The sequence below is a fragment of the Gymnoscopelus braueri genome, assembly GCF_963280865.1.
Source record: "Gymnoscopelus braueri genome assembly, chromosome: 16".
In the NCBI taxonomy this organism is placed as follows: domain Eukaryota; kingdom Metazoa; phylum Chordata; class Actinopteri; order Myctophiformes; family Myctophidae; genus Gymnoscopelus; species Gymnoscopelus braueri.
In genome coordinates this window covers 22730653-22750652 of record NC_137616.1, presented here as the reverse complement: position 1 = coordinate 22750652, position 20000 = coordinate 22730653, and the positions used below count along the sequence as shown (strand labels likewise).

At 42.0% G+C, this 20000-nt stretch overlaps 1 protein-coding gene across 3 annotated transcripts in view; it reads left to right on the top strand.

Annotated features, from left to right (window-relative positions):
- trim67 (tripartite motif containing 67) overlaps window positions 1-20000 on the top strand; it is a gene marked incomplete at its 5' end in the record, with an annotated part of 52544 nt that overhangs the window by 22571 nt on the left and 9973 nt on the right. For all 3 annotated transcript variants that reach the window (XM_080453200.1, XM_080453199.1, XM_080453198.1), the window contains 4 exons: window positions 2390-2485; window positions 3222-3344; window positions 11166-11276; window positions 16615-16768. In XM_080453200.1, coding sequence (XP_080309326.1) covers window positions 2390-2485; window positions 3222-3344; window positions 11166-11276; window positions 16615-16768 — 484 coding nt within the window. The remainder of the gene's footprint in view (window positions 1-2389; window positions 2486-3221; window positions 3345-11165; window positions 11277-16614; window positions 16769-20000) is intronic.

Here is a 20000-nt window from a genome sequence, read left to right as displayed (position 1 = left end):
GCATTGGTTTTAGTGTGTTGACGTCTTTTCTGTCAGATATTCACTGGCTGAGGATTCTATATGATTCATCTGTTTACAAAGTGAGAACCTTATGGAGCGAGAGACCTAAAATTAAACCAAGACAGAGAAAAACTAAATTCTCTCCCTTTTGTTTTGTCCACAGCAACTCATATAGGTTACCTCACATCATACAGGGGTCAAAGTTACACCCTGCCCACAGCAATGCATAGGAGATCACACCAGGAGATCTATAGAAATAACTTGAGAATAGGGATTCTTTTAAATGTTATTGGGTGGGCACACAATCAGGGCGCAAATCAACTTTGATAGCCTAGTTTACCATTTTCTTTTTTTCGTACTACAACTAATTAATTTAATTAATTTAGAACATTTAACTTGAGAAATAAACATTGCAGATTTAGAATATTTGCTAATATTATAATAATATTTGCATATGCCATGAAGAGTGCTGTTTTCTGTCCCTTATTTGCATGCAAATCTCTGTGATGATGTTGAACAGAAACCCACAAATTCAATAGGCTACCCCAAAGAGATGATTTACTTTTGAGTAATTTTTTTTGTTAAGGTCACTATCAAAGTCAATGTCGAAATTGAGAATGAATGGTGGATTTTCATGTAATTTGGTGGACGTGATCATTAGGCTGCCCTGAAGAGATGGCAAATTTTTGGATTGAAAAGGGCAAAGGTCAAGGTCACAATGAAAGTCAAAATTACTTCATATCTCAGGAAGGGAGAGACATAGAACTTGAGATTTTCATGTTTCATCTGACATTGTGTATTGATTGCTTGTGTCAAACCCAATTAAGACAAATATGTTTAATATAATTGCTAGCTTGTGAGTGTATCAATTCATCATTGGGGGAAGAGATGAGGAGAAAGGATGGCATTTGTGCCAAAGACGATAACTTGTTCTCAGGGTAAATTCACTTCTTGGAACCAAACTACATGAGCACTGTTTCAAATGTTATCCATGGCCATGCTGAGTAAATGAGAACAGTCAAAGAAGGGTACTTAATATGGATGAGCGATCATAATTTGACCAGGGGAGATTAAACAATCTTTTCAATTCCACCCATGTCTATTGGGTGGAACTGAATCAGATAGTTAGCCATAAATAGTGGTTTAGGTCATAGTCTTTTTTGCGCTGAACCTCTCCAACACACAGGTGTTGATTTCGGTACTACTGTTAAGAAAGAGGAAAATTAACAAGTGACAATGTTTAGTTTGTTTTCAGCATCAGCAGTTTGTCTTATTTTAAGTCAGATTAAAAAGATAATCCCTAGAGCTGGATTATTAAAACAATGAAATGTATTTGTCTTTGGTGAGTTTTAAATGACTTTGCTTTAGGCTTAGGATTAAGCTTAATCGGAGTTCCCAGGGAGAATTGCCTGTTGGGTTGAATTATTACATAACTGTATAGTCAGTGGCATGTTCTAATGATCGGTTGTACTGAACATAAGCAGCACCTCAATTAAGCTTGTGTAAATAGAAAACGTGTGTATGGATTTTGAGGAAATTGGATTGCCTCTCTATTGAAATCTTCTGGAAATACAAAGTAGACAGTATATACAGTATTTAACTATATTAATACAATTAGATTAAATTAAAACAAATCTGAAAACTTAAGGCTTCATTCTTTCTATATAGAAATGTTGGCAATTTGCATGTGTGACAAAGTGTGTGTATGTGAATGTTTACTCACCAGTCACCACCACTGCCCTCTGGCTCTGACCAAAGCTGACTTAGATCTACTGTATTGATAATAAACAGAAAAATCTTCAAAATGTATAAGTTTGGCAGGCACGGTGGCGTTGGCGCAGTTGGTAGCGCTGTCGCCTCACAGCTACAAGGTCCTGGGGACGCTGGGGGCGTGTTCTCTCCTCTGCAGCATCAGTGCCCACACCATAGGTGGGGTTGGCAAAAGGGCCTTTCTATGTGGAGTTTGCATGTTCTCCCCGTGTCCCCTAGGGTAGGTAGGTACCCTCACAAAAAACATGCAGTAATACTGCCTCCCCCTGGTCAGCCTGGGCGCCTGATGGATGGGAAAGGAACTGGTTGGAATAACGTGTTCCTTCCACGCGCTACGTCCTACAGGGGAAACTCCCCCTGTCAGGTGATAAGCAGTGGTCTGCTAACTCCTCATGTGTTGAAGGAAGCATGAGCTCAGTTCGGGGCGCTCTCCAGGCTGGCAGAGGGAGAGTAGCGCCCAGGATTACAATCTTAGGCATTGGCACAGGGTGAAAAAATAGGGTTACAAAATCGTGGGATAAAAAAAAACTTAGTTAAATTAACACTATTTGACCATGTACAATATATGTGACTGTTGTTGCTATTCTTTATATAATTTGTTCCCTCTTTCTCCTCACAGTGCCAGCTCTCCCAGGCTCTGAATGGTGTTTCTGACAAAGCCAAGGATGCCAAGGAGTTCCTAGTCCAACTCAAGAACATGCTCCAGCAGATACAGGTAACCCACTGCTAACCTTTGAGACATTTCTGATTCACCAGCCATTTTGGTTAAAACAGAGGAAAGACAAAGAGAGAAGGGATAACATCTGTAACTAATACAACAAGATGCACATCATGTACATGTACCCCTTGTTGGCTTGCGCATTAACAGACAAAAATCACACTTTGCTCCAGAGAGAATGGAATTGTTTCAGCTTGACCCAGGTGATGGCTGCTCAGATGGTTATGATAGGCACTTGGGGGCGAGCTGTTATGGGTCAAGTGTACTGCTCAGGGACACTGTTACGTACTGTAGACATTTGCCAGCCAGGATGCGAACCGGTGACCTTCTGATTACCAGATGGCTTCTCTAGCCACTAAGCTACGGTCCCCTGAGCAGATCTATCAAGAATCTACAATTCACAGAAAACTATCTTTAAAGACATGTACTTCATAGAGACATGGCCTGTGTGCAGTAGCGTGATAGAGATGTCACATGTAAGCATGAGGTCTTGCGTGTCAGGCATGTGTTATCGCTGGTATTTGCTTTGCTTCTTACTGCGGGAATATTTTTTTATCCTGGTGATTGTTGTTTTTTTCATTTAATCTCAAAAGCGAACTTAGATTAATAGATGATTGTGCATGTGCGTGTGTGTGTGTGTGTGTGTGTGTGTGTGTGTGTGTGTGTGTGTGTGTGTGTGTGTGTGTGTGTGTGTGTGTGTGTGTGTGTGTGTGTGTGTGTGTGTGTCCTGCAGGAGAATGGAGTAGAGTTTGAGGCATGCTTGGTAGCCCAGTGTGACTCCCTGATTGAAGCGTTGACCAGACAGAAAGCCAAAATCCTCACTAAGGTCACCAAGGAGAAAGAATACAAACAAAAGGTGAGTTCATGCAATTTGTCCTGATTTTCTTTTACTATTGCTGTAAAAAAAAAAAAAAATATATATATATATATATATATATATATATATATATATATATATATATATATATATATATATATATATATATATGGTATATATATATTTTTAATTGCACATTGTATGTAATTGCGATATTCTATATTTTATACCATGCAGTCAATCGCATCAAGCAAATGTCACAAAGGCTCCCTACGAACAGAAATGTCCAGTCTATACTTTTCTATTTCTGTAGCTCACTCTTTCTCTAATCTCCATCTTCTTTCTGTTGTTCACTGCCTACTTATCTATCAAGCTGTTAATTCGTCACTCTCTCTCCCACCACTACTGAATCTACTCAGCACGTTTCTGGCTTTAAGCATTTTTTCTCTCTCCCAGCCAATCTTTCTTCCAAGCGTCTCGCGTCTATCACTCTTTCCATCTTTGCCTGGCTCTCTAGGTCTGTCCTTATCTGTCTGACTGGGAGGGGGCGGGTTCTAAGCCCCAGCCCCAGCTCACATGGACGTCTGCCCACGTGCTGCCCACCGACCGACTGACCGTCTGGTTGGTGGGGGTGGAGCTGGACCGAGGCCCCAAGGACAGCTGTTGTCATTAGGCAGCAGGATTATGCTTGGCCTGGAGATAGAGGGGGCCAGGGACTAGGTGTAGAGAGCACGGTTTGAGCCCGGGAGAGGAGAGGAGAGGAGAGGAGAGGAGAGGAGAGGAGAGGAGAGGAGAGGAGAGGAGAAACAAAATGTTAGGTACATGTAGAGATGAGTCAAGTTGGTTGTGTCAGTACCATGCAATGGAAACGTGGAGGCCTGAAAACATATACAATTAAATGCTCTCATTGCTAAGCTCTATGACATGATTTTAACACTTACATGTGAACACAAATCAGAGCCCTGCAGAGATTTATTTCTGGTGGGAGAGAGGGAATGAAGATGGCTGGGCTTGAACATACAAGGATATGTCTGCTATAGAAAGATAAGACTAGATAAATGACTTCTATAAAAACCCATGGCTCTGAGCCCCGGAGGGTGCGAAGCCACCTGAAGTATCTGGCTGAGGAAAACACATCCATTTTGAAACAGGTTTCTGATAGGGGTGCAACAGCTAATCGAACGAACCTCGAATCACGATGCGACACATTGTGAGCTTGTAGATCAGCTATGTGTGCCTGACACCACTTTACAACAATGTATAAAATATGGCTTCTGTGGTTAATCAGATTAATTGATTTAGCAGATTATTAGAAATCAATTAGAATTTGTTCGCGTTGATTCATTGGAATTGTTTGGAATTGTTTATTTTGAAATATTTTCCCTTTCTTGGCAATAGGTAACCTTGTGTTTTTTGATGAGATATAGCTGGACTGAAGCTTCTAGGATTATGTGGCTATGCTACACTGATGAGAGTCCGGATGGTAATTAAATGGAGATTCAGTACACTGAGCTCTGTGATTTCTTTTCACTGCCATATGGTCTTTCTTTTTATTGGATCGGTGTTACAGGCACTGACTCATTAGAGCTTAGGGTTTCAGTGAGTAATGTGTGGGTGACAATTCAGGCTGTCATTCAGTTGTTTTTAGAGTTACATTGAAAAATATGTAACTCTGAATTACTGTAAACCATGGTGATCATGAGTGTCCAATGTCTTCTTGAGAACCAGCAGCTCACAGGTGCGATGAGCATGATTCAACCACATCTCTGCCAATCAGCACTGTGTTCACCTCACTTTGACTAAATGCAATCTAGGTCAGCAAAGGCTGTTTGTTAAAGGTTACCGGATATTTTAAAGACTATTTTATGCCATTGCTGCCTTATTATTAAACAGTACACTGAGACATAAGACACACACACACACACACACACACACACACACACACACACACACACACACACACACACACACACACACACACACACACACACACACACACACACACACACACACACACACACACACACACACACACTCTCTCTCCTAGCAAAGTGCTACAGGATTTCACAAGTAAGACGCGCGAACGCGGTAAGCGAACGCAAAAAAAGAAAAAAAAGAATGAAAAAAAATATTTAAAAAAAAGTTTTTAAAAAAAAAAAAAATCTGTGTTAAAAGGAGCATCTTAGAAAAATACAAATTCACCAAAAAAAAACTTGGAATGTTTTTGAACAATTCAACAAAGTGTTTGAAGTGCCTGTTTCACCCACTTCCGGGGGGCGGAGCCAAAATCCGAGCCCGATGTATTTGTTCGTAGACCCCCACTTAGGGGGGGTAGAAAAAGTTTCGGAGCGATTCGGGCACTTTTCATTTAACATGGGGTTTCAATGGGGAGTTTTTAGGAGCCTTCTCCGGGGCGTGGCTTCCGGGGGAAGGGGCGGGCTTAAACGCAACCTTGACAGGTGTGTTCAGTTTTCAAAGACCTTTCATTTGATGTATGGTACGTGTAAATTGGACATTTACTTATCTCAGAGGAGCTGCACACAGGCAGTGCACACAGAGAGACAGACAGACAGACAGAGACACAACCCAAGCAGGGTTACATAGTAAGCTCCACTTGGTCGGAGGCGCGGCTTCGCCGCGCCTCCTCCCGCGTTCGCAATAACATAACACACACTTGATTAAGTAGTTTTGCTTAATGTTTTATAATGTGTCTCTCTCCCCCACACATAAGGTCATGTTATAAAGACTCTTATAATTCGTGAAGGCAAAATGATATAGCATATAATATAAATCCTGTCCCTGTGGAGACATCTGACATGTCTCTCTCCCTCTCTCTCTCTTTCTCCCTCCCTCCTTACCTCTCATGAGCATACACACACACACACACACACACACACACACACACACACACACACACACACACACACACACACACACACACACACACACACACACACACACACACACACACACACACACACACACACACACACACACACACACCAGATTAAAATCCAGATGATCAATATTTTGCATTGGGTGATTGCTGGTTTTCTTTGCATAGAGACAAGCAGTGAGAAGAGAGGGATGGATCAGGGTAAAATAGATGTGAAGAAGCCAGAAAAATAGATGTATTTATTATTGATAGAATAAAATACCTCTCATCCTGTAAGAATGTTGTGAACCCATTGGCTCCTAGCTGGCTTTCTGTATCTGTTTCTGTTCAATGGACAGCAGTTAACAGTTAACGTCAATATCCATAGAGCGCCAACACAAAGATGCATGGACCGCAGCATCTCTGTCCTGCTTTAATTAATTCAGAGACTTAATACAACCCCCTTGTGCCTAGTGCCGAGCTGTGTGGCAGATATACTAACTAGCACAAGGGAAGATGGCCACAACCCCAATGCAATTGCGCCCTGCGTTCTTCACCCTGCGCCACATAGATCGTCTAAATAGGGCCCTAAATATTTACACTATCAGAGTTATATTAACACTCAGGATTTTGCTGTGCAGGATGTTTACAAGTGTATGGTGTAGTATGCTAATTGCTTAACTCACCAAGGTGCCCCCTACTCTGCAATTGGAATGCAAGGTACAAGTAAGTACCAAGGTACAACATTTGTTGAGGCTGCTGGATCGATGGTAGCATCAATCATGTGATGTAAGCCACATTCTCATATAAGGCTGTTAAAGGTTATCTGTTTCGCTAGATCTCCACTGTATAAGTGACTGGCAGTCATAGCAATGGACAATAGTTTCATATCTGACTTTGGACGAAAATCCTTTTTATCCAGGAATGGCTTAGACCTTGTTAATGTTATCGCACGGTTTCAGCTCTGCCTGAAAATATTACTAGAACAAAACTAAATCAGATAAAAACTGAAATCCCAGGGAAAGGCAGATGTTTCTCACGGGAATGTTCAACAAAAGCCTTTTAGGTTTACTTTAATCCCCTGGAGGGTGAAGCCTTTTGGGGGCTGCTTTCAAAGATCAGCCTATCATACTTTTGTCAACACGCCACCAGACAGTGACTGTATTGTCTGCGGCCGTGATTGACATGTCAGTGTGGTGTGTGTCTGTGAGGTATTGAGTTGGACACACATGTTTAAATAAAACATGCATATACACAGATGCTCAAAAGCACGCATGTGTGTGCGAGTGTGCACACACACCTCACTACCAATTAGAAAGATTAATCCAGTTGTCAATGGATTACGGCTGGGCTCAGGCTGCTAGACAGAAGTCTCTAGTCTGTAGTTTGTAGTGTGTGTGTGTGTGTGTGTGTGTGTGTGTGTGTGTGTGTGTGTGTGTGTGTGTGTGTGTGTGTGTGTGTGTGTGTGTGTGTGTGTGTGTGTGTGTGTGTGTGTGTGTGTGTGTGCGCGCACATGTGTGCGTGTGCACGTGTGTTTGTGCGTGCGTGCATTTGAGCATCTTTGTAAATGCATATTGTGTGTGCACATGTGTGTCTAACTCAATACCTCACAAACACTCAGATGCGTGTGTGTGTGTGTGTGTGTGTGTGTGTGTGTGTGTGTGTGTGTGTGTGTGTGTGTGTGTGTGTGTGTGTGTGTGTGTGTGTGTGTGTGTGTGCCTGTCTGTCTGTCTGTCTGTCTGTCTGTCTGTCTGTCTGTCTGTCTGTCTGTCTGTCTGTCTGTCTGTCTGTCTGTCTGTCTGTCTGTCTGTCTGTCTGTCTGTCTGTCTGTGCATGAATGTGTGTGTGCCTATGTGGCTAACCATCTCTCATTGTGCACCCCCACCAATTCATTTCAAATGCATGAAGATCACATTAAAATACTCATTGTGTGGGAGTGAGTTAAGTGCCTGCCTCAGTGGAAAAGGGTGAGATTGTGGAGAAATTGAAAGAAAAAATAGGAAACACACATTCACCCAGACTCTATGCATGCATCACGTTTTATATTATTTACAAAGCGAAGGGAATATCATCTGAGATCTACCTGACTGGAGAAAGCAATTTGTATAAATTGGTTTGTCTGTGTGTATCCCGTGAATCCATTCTTCTGAAGACCAAATGTCTTTACAAGAGCAGGTAGAGGACAGAAATCCTGGAAAAAGTGAGCATTTTGTTGATGTATCAAAGACTCTGTTTTAAGTTTAGGTGGAAGGTTATGGATATATCATGAACACAACAAACAAGGACAATGCGGGCACAATTTCACAAGTGATGTAAATGTTAATTTAACTCGGAGAGTGTACAAATGTGTACACTCTCCGAGTAAAAACACTGAGGATTTTACAAAGTCATTGCTGGTCACAAATTCAGTTACATAAACATGACTGTCTTGAGTATTCTTAATTCTCTGTGTGTCTCTATACTATATATGTATATTATGACATTACATTCACCATAAATGCACCTTCAGTTCTTTTTCTTAAAACATGTGATTCTTTGTTCTTTGAAAGATTCAGAAGTCTGTCTTTATTTTTCACATCATCAGTTTAGACAGCGGTTGATAAGTGAATAATTGACTGTGATCTAAATAATGATCGAATTGGCCAGCGGGCTAATTACAGAGGTCACATCCAATTAAGGCTCTGATTCGTTCAAAAGGCCATGGGTTAACCGAATAATTAATTCAACCCGGATTCGTTAACCTCATGGCACATTATTTTCCTCATCTCTGTGAGCGAAAATCAAACAAAACAAAAGAAGTAGAACAGCAACTACAGGATGTCTGTTGTACTTTTGAAGAGATGATTGTCTGTGGCTGTTGTGGTCAAATCTTGAGCAGTTAGCATTGTGACAAACAAAGGCCAATAATGTGGTGACAGTCGGCTGAGTTTCAATTAGCCTCGAATGACTGGCTTTGACACCCGTCCAAATCTCATTTCCCTTACGCTTGGAGTTCAGCCAAGAGATGGCGTGTGTGTGTGTGTGTGTGTGTGTGTGTGTGTGTGTGTGTGTGTGTGTGTGTGTGTGTGTGTGTGTGTGTGTGTGTGTGTGTGTGTGTGTGTGTGTGTGTGTGTGTGTGTGTGTGTGTGAGAGGGGGGGGGGGCTGTGTGTGCTTTTGTGTCAACATGTGTGTAGGAAGGGTAGGGGCTTTGGTGGGTGTGCATGTGGGTGAAAAAGAGATTCTGTATGTACCACTGTGCCTGTGGCTTTTTTGTGTTTGTGTTTGCGTGTGCATGTGCTTGGATGTGCATGCCTCTGTGTATTTGCCTGTGTGTATTTTCTATTTTTCGTGTGTGTGTGAAAATTATATTACTTCTCATTCTTGTGGGTGGTGTGTGTTTGTGTGTGGCGGTCTGATCTGCAAGTTTGTGTGCATTGCTGTGTGTGTGTGTGTGTGTGTGTGTGTGTGTGTGTGTGTGTGTGTGTGTGTGTGTGTGTGTGGGGACAACTGCACATGCATCAGCGTGTTTGTGTGTATGTTTGTGTGCGAGTGCGCGGGTGCATGCACTTCTGTGTGTGAGATTTGCCTTTACGGCTGTCAGAATGCATAGAGGTTTATATGACTTGTCTATTGTGTGCTCAGGTGGTGCTTGTGCTGTTGACATATCTGTTCAAACTGCCTGGCCTCTAGTTGATCTCTGTCTCTCTCTCTCTCTCTCTCTCTCTCTCTCTCTCTCTCTCTCTCTCTCTCTCTCTCTCTCTCTCTCTCTCTCTCTCTCTGCCTGCCCATCTCTTGTCCATCTCCATAATCACATTACATTTTGGTTTTGATTTTAATTAACATTAATTAAGTCAGTTACAATAAAAACCAACAAAGCAATTCCCCGCAAATCCCCGCCAGGAGGCAGGCCCTAATAATATTATTGATGTACAGTATGCAGTTAAAGTTCTGCCTACAGCCATGAATTATAGTGTGGGACTCTAATGTCCTCTCTCTCTCATTCATTATCTACCTCTCTCTATCTTTCTCTCAGATTTCTGTCATTCAAATGTTTCCGTATTCCACAAAGTCTGAGTGTTAATGCCTTGTGTCAGTCATGTTTGCATTACCAGTGAATCAGAGGTTGCAATTTGAAATATAAATGTTGGGTGTTCAATGCGCCACACTCGCTTTGTGAGTTCTTCACAAGAGGAAGTAAGAACTGAAATAAGTATAACACTGGCATGTAGGATGAGATGTACTGTACACTACACAGCTATCTGAAAGTTGGCTGGTCATGCAGTATAGCCTCAAGAATGAGATCTCAGTTCTATGTGTGCGACAATCTGCATGAGAGAGAGAGAAAAGATACTAACTGGTCTCTCAACTGACGTTAAATTCAGTAGCGATGTCCCGATCAAACAGCAGAAACATGTACTATTTTCACGTATTTTCACATCCAGTATGCTGTGTCGTGATTTCATGGTGCATGTGTTGGCGAGTGTCGGCACTCTGAAAGTGGCTAAAGACTCATGACAGCTCGGACTGAGCTGAACGTGCACGCACATTAAGAATGCCATACTTTGGCAGTTCTACTGTATGTTGACATGTTTATAAATATGTGACGGGTGTTAATCTGACGTTGGCTTGTTCTGATGTTGGCTCATAACTCCAGGCTTATCCCATAGCCTGGAGGGATGATTGCCCTGGGATTATATATACAAAGACATAGTTGTCATTGATTGACCGATTTGAAACATATTGGAGTGAGGTCCTTGGCCTGCTGTGAGGCAATATGCTGCATCAAATCAGTAGGGACAAAATCATTCTGAATAACAATGTCTCTCTGTTTTCTCCTTTATGTGTCTGTCTGCCTGTCTCCATCATCTTGTACTGTCTCTCTGTCTTTGTCTGTGTGGTTCTTTGTCGTTATCTGTTTGTCTGTCTGTCTGTCTGTCTGTGTGTCTGTCTGTCTGTGTGTCTGTGTGTCTGTGTGTCTGTGTGTCTGTCTGTCTGTCTGTGTCAGGTGGTTCGTGACCAGATAACCCACTGTACTATGAAGCTGCGTCAGACTACAGGTATGATGGAGTACTGTCTGGAAGTCATCAAAGAGAACGACCCCAGTGGCTTCCTACAGGTACCTACCTGATTGTGGATGTGTGTGTGGGTGTGTGAATGTTAATGTGTGCACATTTTATCCAGGCAGAAAAACGCTGCACAGCTCATGTCATTGACACTCGGTCCGCAGAGGACGTGCTTGTAATGCTATGCAGATAAATAATACATTTTAATAACAAGCCGTTTCAATATAAATGTTATATTTTATTGATATTGATATTGTTATTGTTATAGCCCGAAATGAAAAACAAGCCTGGGTCCGTCCTTGTGTGGAAATGTCTCTATGTGGAGGGAAGGCCTATATTGTAAACATGCATTAAACAGCCATTATCTACAACCTCAAGACAGTTCATTCTAGAAACAAAACACACAGTATAACTGTAAACACATTTTATCCAGCTTGCTTTCTTTGGGACCCCCAACTTTCCTTGAGGGGGTTCCAGGACGTCGGCAGCTAAATTAGTTAATATAGCATCAAAATCAAAACCACTTTAACCCTATTTTATACTTTGGATATTCTAAATCTACCAGCTCACAACGCGTTGCACAGTGATGCATTGTGCACATGTAGATCTTGATTGAATTTTGAGGAATTGTGAAATATTTAGAATAAGTTTTGAAAATGTTTAACAATGTAAGTCCCTGACACAAAGTGTTTTCAAATGGGGGTCCGCAGCCAAATTCATATCAATTTGGTGGTCCTTGACTAGAAAATGTTTGAGAACCACCAATGATGTTTCTTCAGGGGGCTTGTGGCTAAAAAAGAGATTCAGTATTCCCATTGACATTCCTTGTGTCAGTGTTGCCTAGTAAAAGTGTAATAATTGCATTATCAGATATAGCACAGAGAATATCCGTTTTTCTGACTGAAACTAAATTGAATAGTTAGACTGCAAATATTGCTAAAGGTTCTCTGGAGTATAGTTGTCTTTATGTTTAACATGGTAAATGGGAGAACACAGTGGTACAATGGGTAGGGTTTTAATGTTACAATTGTTTGATGAAGGAGTTTAATATAATACTAATTATACTCTGATTTGAATATCTGCTAATGAGATAGTCACTAATTAAGTGTTACTCTAGAAAATGTGGAGGAAAAAGCATTTCAAGGATTTTTGTCTAAGCATCCTTATTCAAAGGTCTAAATCCCTAATTATCTCTGCCAGGCTGAAGGACAGGCTGGATATTATGTTTTCGCCCCTGTCTGTCTGTCTGTTTGTGTGTCCATTTGTCTGTTTGTGTGAGCTACTACACCGTTCAGCGTCAATTCGTCAAAGCTTTTCTGCACACTCACTGCCAGTAGGGTAAGGAAGTAAACCCGAAAATATTGTCCCATTCCATCAATAACAACAACTATGTCATTGAATTTTCGTGAATTCATAATCCTAGATCCACCTTCCCTCCAGGCTCTGGGATACGTGTCCTTGAGTATGGAGTGGAACTAGTATGGAGTGGAACTATCCAAGCAGGCGCAAGCTGTACAATAATATAATTCCTGCCACCCAATGCTGCTATGACAAACAGATGCTTTTATTCCACCTCTTTCTAACTCTCTGAGCTCTGTAACTCAAGCAAGCTAAAAACACATCAACACATATTCTTAGTACAGATTCTAATCAACACAATCCTGCCATGACATACCCAGTCATTGTACCCCCTTCCACAGTCCTGATTTGCACTCCTCTGTGCGCCCATTCTTCCTTATCAGTGTTTTAAATCGACTCAAATACATTTATTGCAGAAGAAAATACATGAATTAGGGTTATTCATTTGTTAAATGAGACCAGTGTTTTGGGCTTGCAGATCGGCTATTTTCGCTATTCATCATTCGAAAAACTACTTAGGACTTAAATGATTAAGGCATGAACCCACACCCAAATACACTCACACCTACACAGTCTTGCAAGTACTGTAGCAGATTCTCTGGTACAGTACTAATGTTGGCCCTAATCTGTTTCAACCGACTCTGCATGTTTAGCCAATGGCAGATTTTGATGATGCTGATAAGACCAATAGATCAATACGTATGTGTGCCTCTGAAGGTCAGACCAAAAAAGGATAAGCGTGTTATGTGACACTGGCTGCTACTAAGAGGAAAATGGCTTGAGGAGATTGTAATGACAATTTTATGTGCATAGCACATTTCATACCAGTTAAATTCAGTGTAGAACATTGAATCGTGTGGATCTCAGTATCTAATTTATATGAGAAGAGCGTGGCTCCAATATGGATCTCGGGCTTCCTGTAGCCAGTGACATCAGTCATCTATGACAGTGGTTCCCAAACTTTTTAGCTCGAGACCCAAAGGAGAAATTTGATGTCTTCACCCAAACTAGGGAAAATAGCCGATCTACTACCACTACTTATCAAAAGTATGTTTTCCCCTATAATTAATGGATATTCTTTTAAGGAATTCTTTTGAAAAAACGTTTGAATGTGTTTTTAACTTATGAAAAGATTTTTTTTAAAACAATAATTAAAAACAAAATGTAGGAAACAGAAGAAATAAAGGCGTATTCACTCGTGAGTCGTGACCCATAAAAATTGGTCCACGACCCACACATGGGTCCCCCTGTCAGGTGATAAGACGCGGCCTGCTCACTCCTCAAGCATTGAAGGAAGCATGAGCTCAGTTCGGGGCTCTGCCCAGGCTGGCAGAGGGAGATTAGCGCCCAGGATTCCAGTTTAGGCAATTGGCACTGGGTGAAAAAAAGGGTTAAAAAATCGTGGGATAAATAAATTAAACAAATGTAATAAAAATAAAATAAAAAGGGTCCCGACCTACTGCTTGGGAAACAGTGATCTATGACATACCTATGATGTTTTTGACTCCAATTTTGGACAGAAGGTGGAGGTAATTCTTTGTTCTACTGGCAGTATGCCAGAAAGTATGCCAAGAAATGTGGCACTGATTGGTCCAACGGTTTGTGAGATTGACTTCGGACACACAGATACACAGAACCCCTTTTTCTATACAGCATTGCCTCCTATAGAAAAACAACAAATAATTATGCACAAACACAAAAAAAAAGTACAGCACCCCCACCCCCACCCCCCCCACCCCCACACACACACACACAAAGCATTTATAAACTGCACACAACCACAATGCAAATGATACAAAATGTTTCTAGCACCCTCTGGTGTACAAATGTGTGGACAGAGTGACATATCGTACTTAACAACTTAAACCCTCTAGTCTAGACTAGAAAAGTAGAATGGACCTAGAATGGAGTTGCTCTGTACTTGGACGGCTCCCCCCCCCCAGAGTATGGATGCTGGGATTCAAGTGGTTCAAATACACAAACACTAGCTGTCTCACAACAATAGATTGCAACTGAGATTGCAGATCAGCTATTTTCACTAGTTTGGTTCTCTTTAGGGTCTCGAGCTAACAGTTTTGGGAATCACTGCACTAAAGGAACATTACTCTTTTTCAGCTCACTCACCCTTCAATTATCAAGGCCATGGAAGTTAGATGCACAGAGAGTTGAAAGGACAGGGGAGATAAATGTCTCTGCTCTCTGTTGATGTTTTATGTCTCTGTGTCTTTGAGGAAGGAGATAGAGACACACGGAGAGAGAAAGAGTCAGGGGAAGAGATGAAATAGAGAAGAAAGAGTGTCCATTGGGATGTACGTGGGAGGATGTGCGCGCGCACGCACGTCGCGCATGCACGTCACAGTCACACACACACACACACACACGCACACACGCACACACGCACACACACACACACACACACACACACACACACACACACACACACACACACACACACACACACACACACACACACACACACACTTCCATCTCAGATGAATATTTTATGAAATATTGATTTTATAGTTGCTTATAGCTGCTGTCACCCAACTCCTCTGCAACCTAGAAAAGTTAACCCTTTGTCAGTTCAACACATCAGTAAGTACAACGCAACATGAAGTAGGACATACCGTTCTGAATGATTGCTTTATTCTTTGGTCATTTAAACAAAAACAGCCGCAACTCAAATTTAGACTACACCCATTGGTAACTGGTGCAACATGTGTTGAAAAGAAATGTAGATTAATAAACATCTATTAAATACCTGTTAGAAACACAGAGATAAAGCAAGTTCTCTTCTGAAGATGCAAGCAGTGATGGAAGAAACTACATTTTACAAGATTCCTGTATTAAAAACTTTATTTGAGTAAATAAAGTACTGACATCAAATACATTTTACATGTACTGTACCAAAGTAAAATGACCCGTTTCACAACTATATAATTGCATTAATGTGTTCATCACTTAAATGTTGCAGCTGGGACTGATTTAAGTTTCTTTGTGTGCTGCTGGGTAGCTTAAAGGGGTAGACACAAAGGAGACTCTTTGTGTCTCCATACGGAACTGCTGCCGGTCATCAAATTATTGGCTTAGGAATGCGACGAGAACAAAACAATATCCATGAATTCAAGTCTCCATGGGGAGAGAGAGAGAGAGTAATCGATTGAAAAAATATATATTTTGGGGGTGAACTAGCCCTTTAATCTATAATAATACATCACAAATCAGTTAATGTATGATTTGTATAAATGATCTAAGCTAGCTGTCAAATCATTTAAGTAAAAGAGTAAAAAGTACAATATTTGCCTCTGAGATGTAGTGATGCTCAAGTAAAGGTACCTTAAAATTATGCTCGAGTACAGTACCTGAGTAAATCTACTTAGTTACTTTCCATCGCTGGCTGCATGTGCGTGATCCGGTTTGTAATTTCCTTAAACATTGCGCCCATGTTCCCTGGGAGGTTTTGACTGTAATCTAGTGTAATGTATTCGCTCAGCTTTTCCAGGGACATACTGTAGTAGCTCTTACAGCAGGCCGGGGTCTAATTCCTGTGCTTCAATATTTTAACTGTGCCTAATATGTGCCTCATTTCACTTGTCAGGCACAATGAAGTAATAGAAGAGTAATGGAATAGACCCATGTGAGAAACATTATTCTGCTTGCAAGGAGTGCAGCAGGGCCTAGCAAGGATATTTGAATATAGATATTAGAGGCAGCAGCTGCTCTCATTTCCCTTGAGTGCTTGTGTGTTTGTCTTTCATTGTTTGTGTTTGTATGCATGTGTGTGTGGGTGTACACACTTTCCAGCGTCTGTTTGTTTGTCTACATCTGTGTTTATGTGCGTTTATGAATTGATTCCCTCACTGTGTATGTTCAATTGACCCTCTTATAATGTGTGTGTGTGTGTGTGTGTGTGTGTGTGTGTGTGTGTGTGTGTGTGTGTGTGTGTGTGTGTGTGTGTGTGTGTGTGTGTGTGTGTGTGTGTGTGTGTGCGCGCGCGTGTGTGTGCACGCGCGTGTGTGTGTGCGTGTGTAGATCTCGGATGCCCTGATCAAGCGAGTGACATCATCTCAGGACCAGTGGGTGAAAGGGGCCCTGGAGCCCAAAGTTGGCCCCGATTATGACCTCACACTCAACACTGATTCCCTGCTGCAGTCCATCCTGCAACTAGACTTCTGCCAGAGCAAAGGTGAAGACATGCACACACACATGCACGTAGGCACATTGAGACACAGACACATACTGTACGTGCACAGGCAAGCACATGCACATACACACACACACAAATATGCATGCTGATATAGACACACATACACATACACCCGCGTATCCATCCATGCTCATTGCGCACACAAAAGTGCATGCCGACGCAGACAGACAGACAGACAGACAGACAGACAGACAGACAGACAGACAGACAGACACAGACAGACAGACAGACAGACAGACAGACAGACAGACAGACAGACACACACACACACACACACACACACACACACACACACACACACACACACACACACACACACACACACACACACACACACACACACACACACTAGGCACGCACACACACACGAGGCACACACACACACACACACACACACACACACACACACACACACACACACACACACACACACACACACACACACACACACACACACACACACACACACACACACACACACACACACACACACACACATCACTCACAACCAGACAGGGGCACATACATGTTCACCGACACGCGACACCCACACACAGGTGCGCACATTCAGCATGGAAACTCACCAATGCCGGGTCAGATGCTGGAGTGTGTGGATATACAGTATGCACACCCAAGGACTAAAACAGAGATATCATTTATTGACATTTTCTGTAATAAATACAAAAACAGCATTTACAGCATTTTGTCACCATATGAAAGGCTGCAGCATCAGCAGAGAGGGATATTGAATTTTTGCTGGAATCGTACAAGGTTATAAACATCTGTTTTATTATGCATTGGTCTCTCCTACCCAGCCACCATGTTAGCATGCTCGAGTAAACAAAACCTCCATTGTACATTCCACAGCCTTAGCAGAGAATCCCAGATGGATTGTTAATGTATACTAAATATGTACGATGGTAATTAGCATTTTACATAGCTCATTTCCACACCACTCCTCTGGGGGTGGGGGGATATGTCCCCCTTTATCCACGTGCATTCAGCCTGGCCTCAATTTGGCAAATCCCAAGAAAAAAAGAATTTATTATTTTCTATTATAGGTATTAGAGTCTTGTCATTTCACTATAAGGATTTGCAAAGCAATGAGGTAAGCGATACAAATGGAGTTATTCCGCATGAAGACAATATTGGCAAACGTCACACGACAATGTCAACCTGCTCACCACATGAACAGTATTTAAGATGGCACCGTATCCTTTCCAGAAGCAGCTGTTTATTTAAAAAAAAATGCATCAGCCCTGTAGAACTGCAGGTTTCCATTCTACTGGTACTAATAGCAGTGGTAGCACTAGTCTGGGTCCCAGAAAACCAACGTTAAGAACTATAGCTGTATTGTGAAATGTGGTCGTGTGACTGGTTGCCTCTAACTCACAGCCCTCTGTGAAGCTAATCTTGGTGTCTTCAGAAGCTGGCGCATAGCTTTTGATCGTCACTCCACTTTGTTCTCTGAACTCTGGACAAGCAGTGAAAACATCAAACCCATCTGTACAAATCTTCCATCTCCTAGCTTCTTGTAGGGTAAAGTTGCTTTTAGGGAGCAAGTTGGAGGCTGGTCAGCCTGCCAGGCGGTGGAAGCACCATCCTCGTGCACAATCGATCAGATCACAAGCTCAGGCACAACCAATCAGATCACGAGTGAATGATCAAGAAGCCCACGGCCCGTGATAGCAACCCAATTGTGGGGTGATTGGGTTGAGCCCTGGTGTCTCAGCCAGTTAGTTCACAGATGAGACCATTATTATGCACCTTGTGAGCTGCCTGACCCAAGTTTGAATCCTGGTCCCATCCTTAAAATGTATTAATTTAAATAAAGAATGGTTTATTGTTTTTTAAATGCAAGACTTTTAAAATTCAAACAAGTCAGGCGTGGTGCAATGGCCGTGTCAGGGTGGGAATCATCAATCTATTTAGAAATCGACCAGGAAACGTCACACTGGAGCACCTAACTCTACACCAACTGGCCAGCTTCTGAGTTGTAAATTGAGTCTATATAGGAAATGACAGTTCATTTACAGGCTACATGGCCTGTAGTTTCGCTGTTTTACCCCTGCTGGTGTCAGAAAGAATTTCTCTCCATTCAACTGGGTGGGTTTTGGCCGAACTTTAGACTTGATTTTATTACCTTAATAAACACTGTCATAAATACCATATGCTTCCAGTCGCTAGTTTAAAGTCTTCTTTCAATCACCATGATATGCGTTTTGGTAAATTATGGTCCCATTTATTTTAAAATTGATGATAAAGTAGGGTATGCTGTAGGAGGGGCGTGGCTACCTTGTGATGATTTCATTGACAAGCTACACAACCAATAGCATCCATTCCCCACCCCCGCTCTGGTGCCAAGTTCTTTAAACAAAGGCATTAATTTCCATGTGCATAGGATATGACGTGATATGACGCGATATAGAAAGATGGCGGATTTGAAATAGCTGAAAAATTGGCTTCATTTACGGTCTGTAGCAGTGGTGGGTTCTACCGTCAGATGCTGTGTACGTCGTACACCTTGAGATTTTTTTTCGTCGCCACCGTACACCTTCAAAAACTGTTCAAAACAGCGTATCTGAGACGCTGATACGCTCTGATACGCTAACTGACGGCGCTGACTGACTGGCGTTAACGTGCACTGTGCTGCTCAGGGCTCAGGCAGCAAAGCGAGAGAGAGTAAAAAAAAACGATTCTGGGCGAGCGTTCCGGTGGTAACCGGAACGCTCGCCCCAAAACACACTCGCCCCCATTCATTTCGCGGACAGAGGCCGCCGGATTAGACCCGGGGCGAGTGTGTTTAGGGACGAGTCTTCTGTGATTTCATTCACCAGCCAGTGTTGCCAGATTTTGCGAGAGAAATAAGCAACCAGTTCTATGAAAACAAGCCCAAAAGAAGCAACTTAGGCCACATGAACATTTTCACATGCAATATTTTTGTGGGCCGCGCGCGTGCAATTTTTTTACATTTAATTAATTATAGACGCACGCATGCCGTGCGTGTGGGAGGCAGGGAATAATCATAGTATACCTTAAAAAAAAACTAGAACACACCACTGGTCTGTAGAGTCTATGGGCGTTACGCTGTCCATTCTTTTTTACAGTCTATGCCCTACACCCAGAACAAAGTCGCTGAATTAGAATCCATAAAGAGATTTAGTGCTTTATTCTTATCTTTGACTGAACGTCTTGGATGAAATGAACAAAG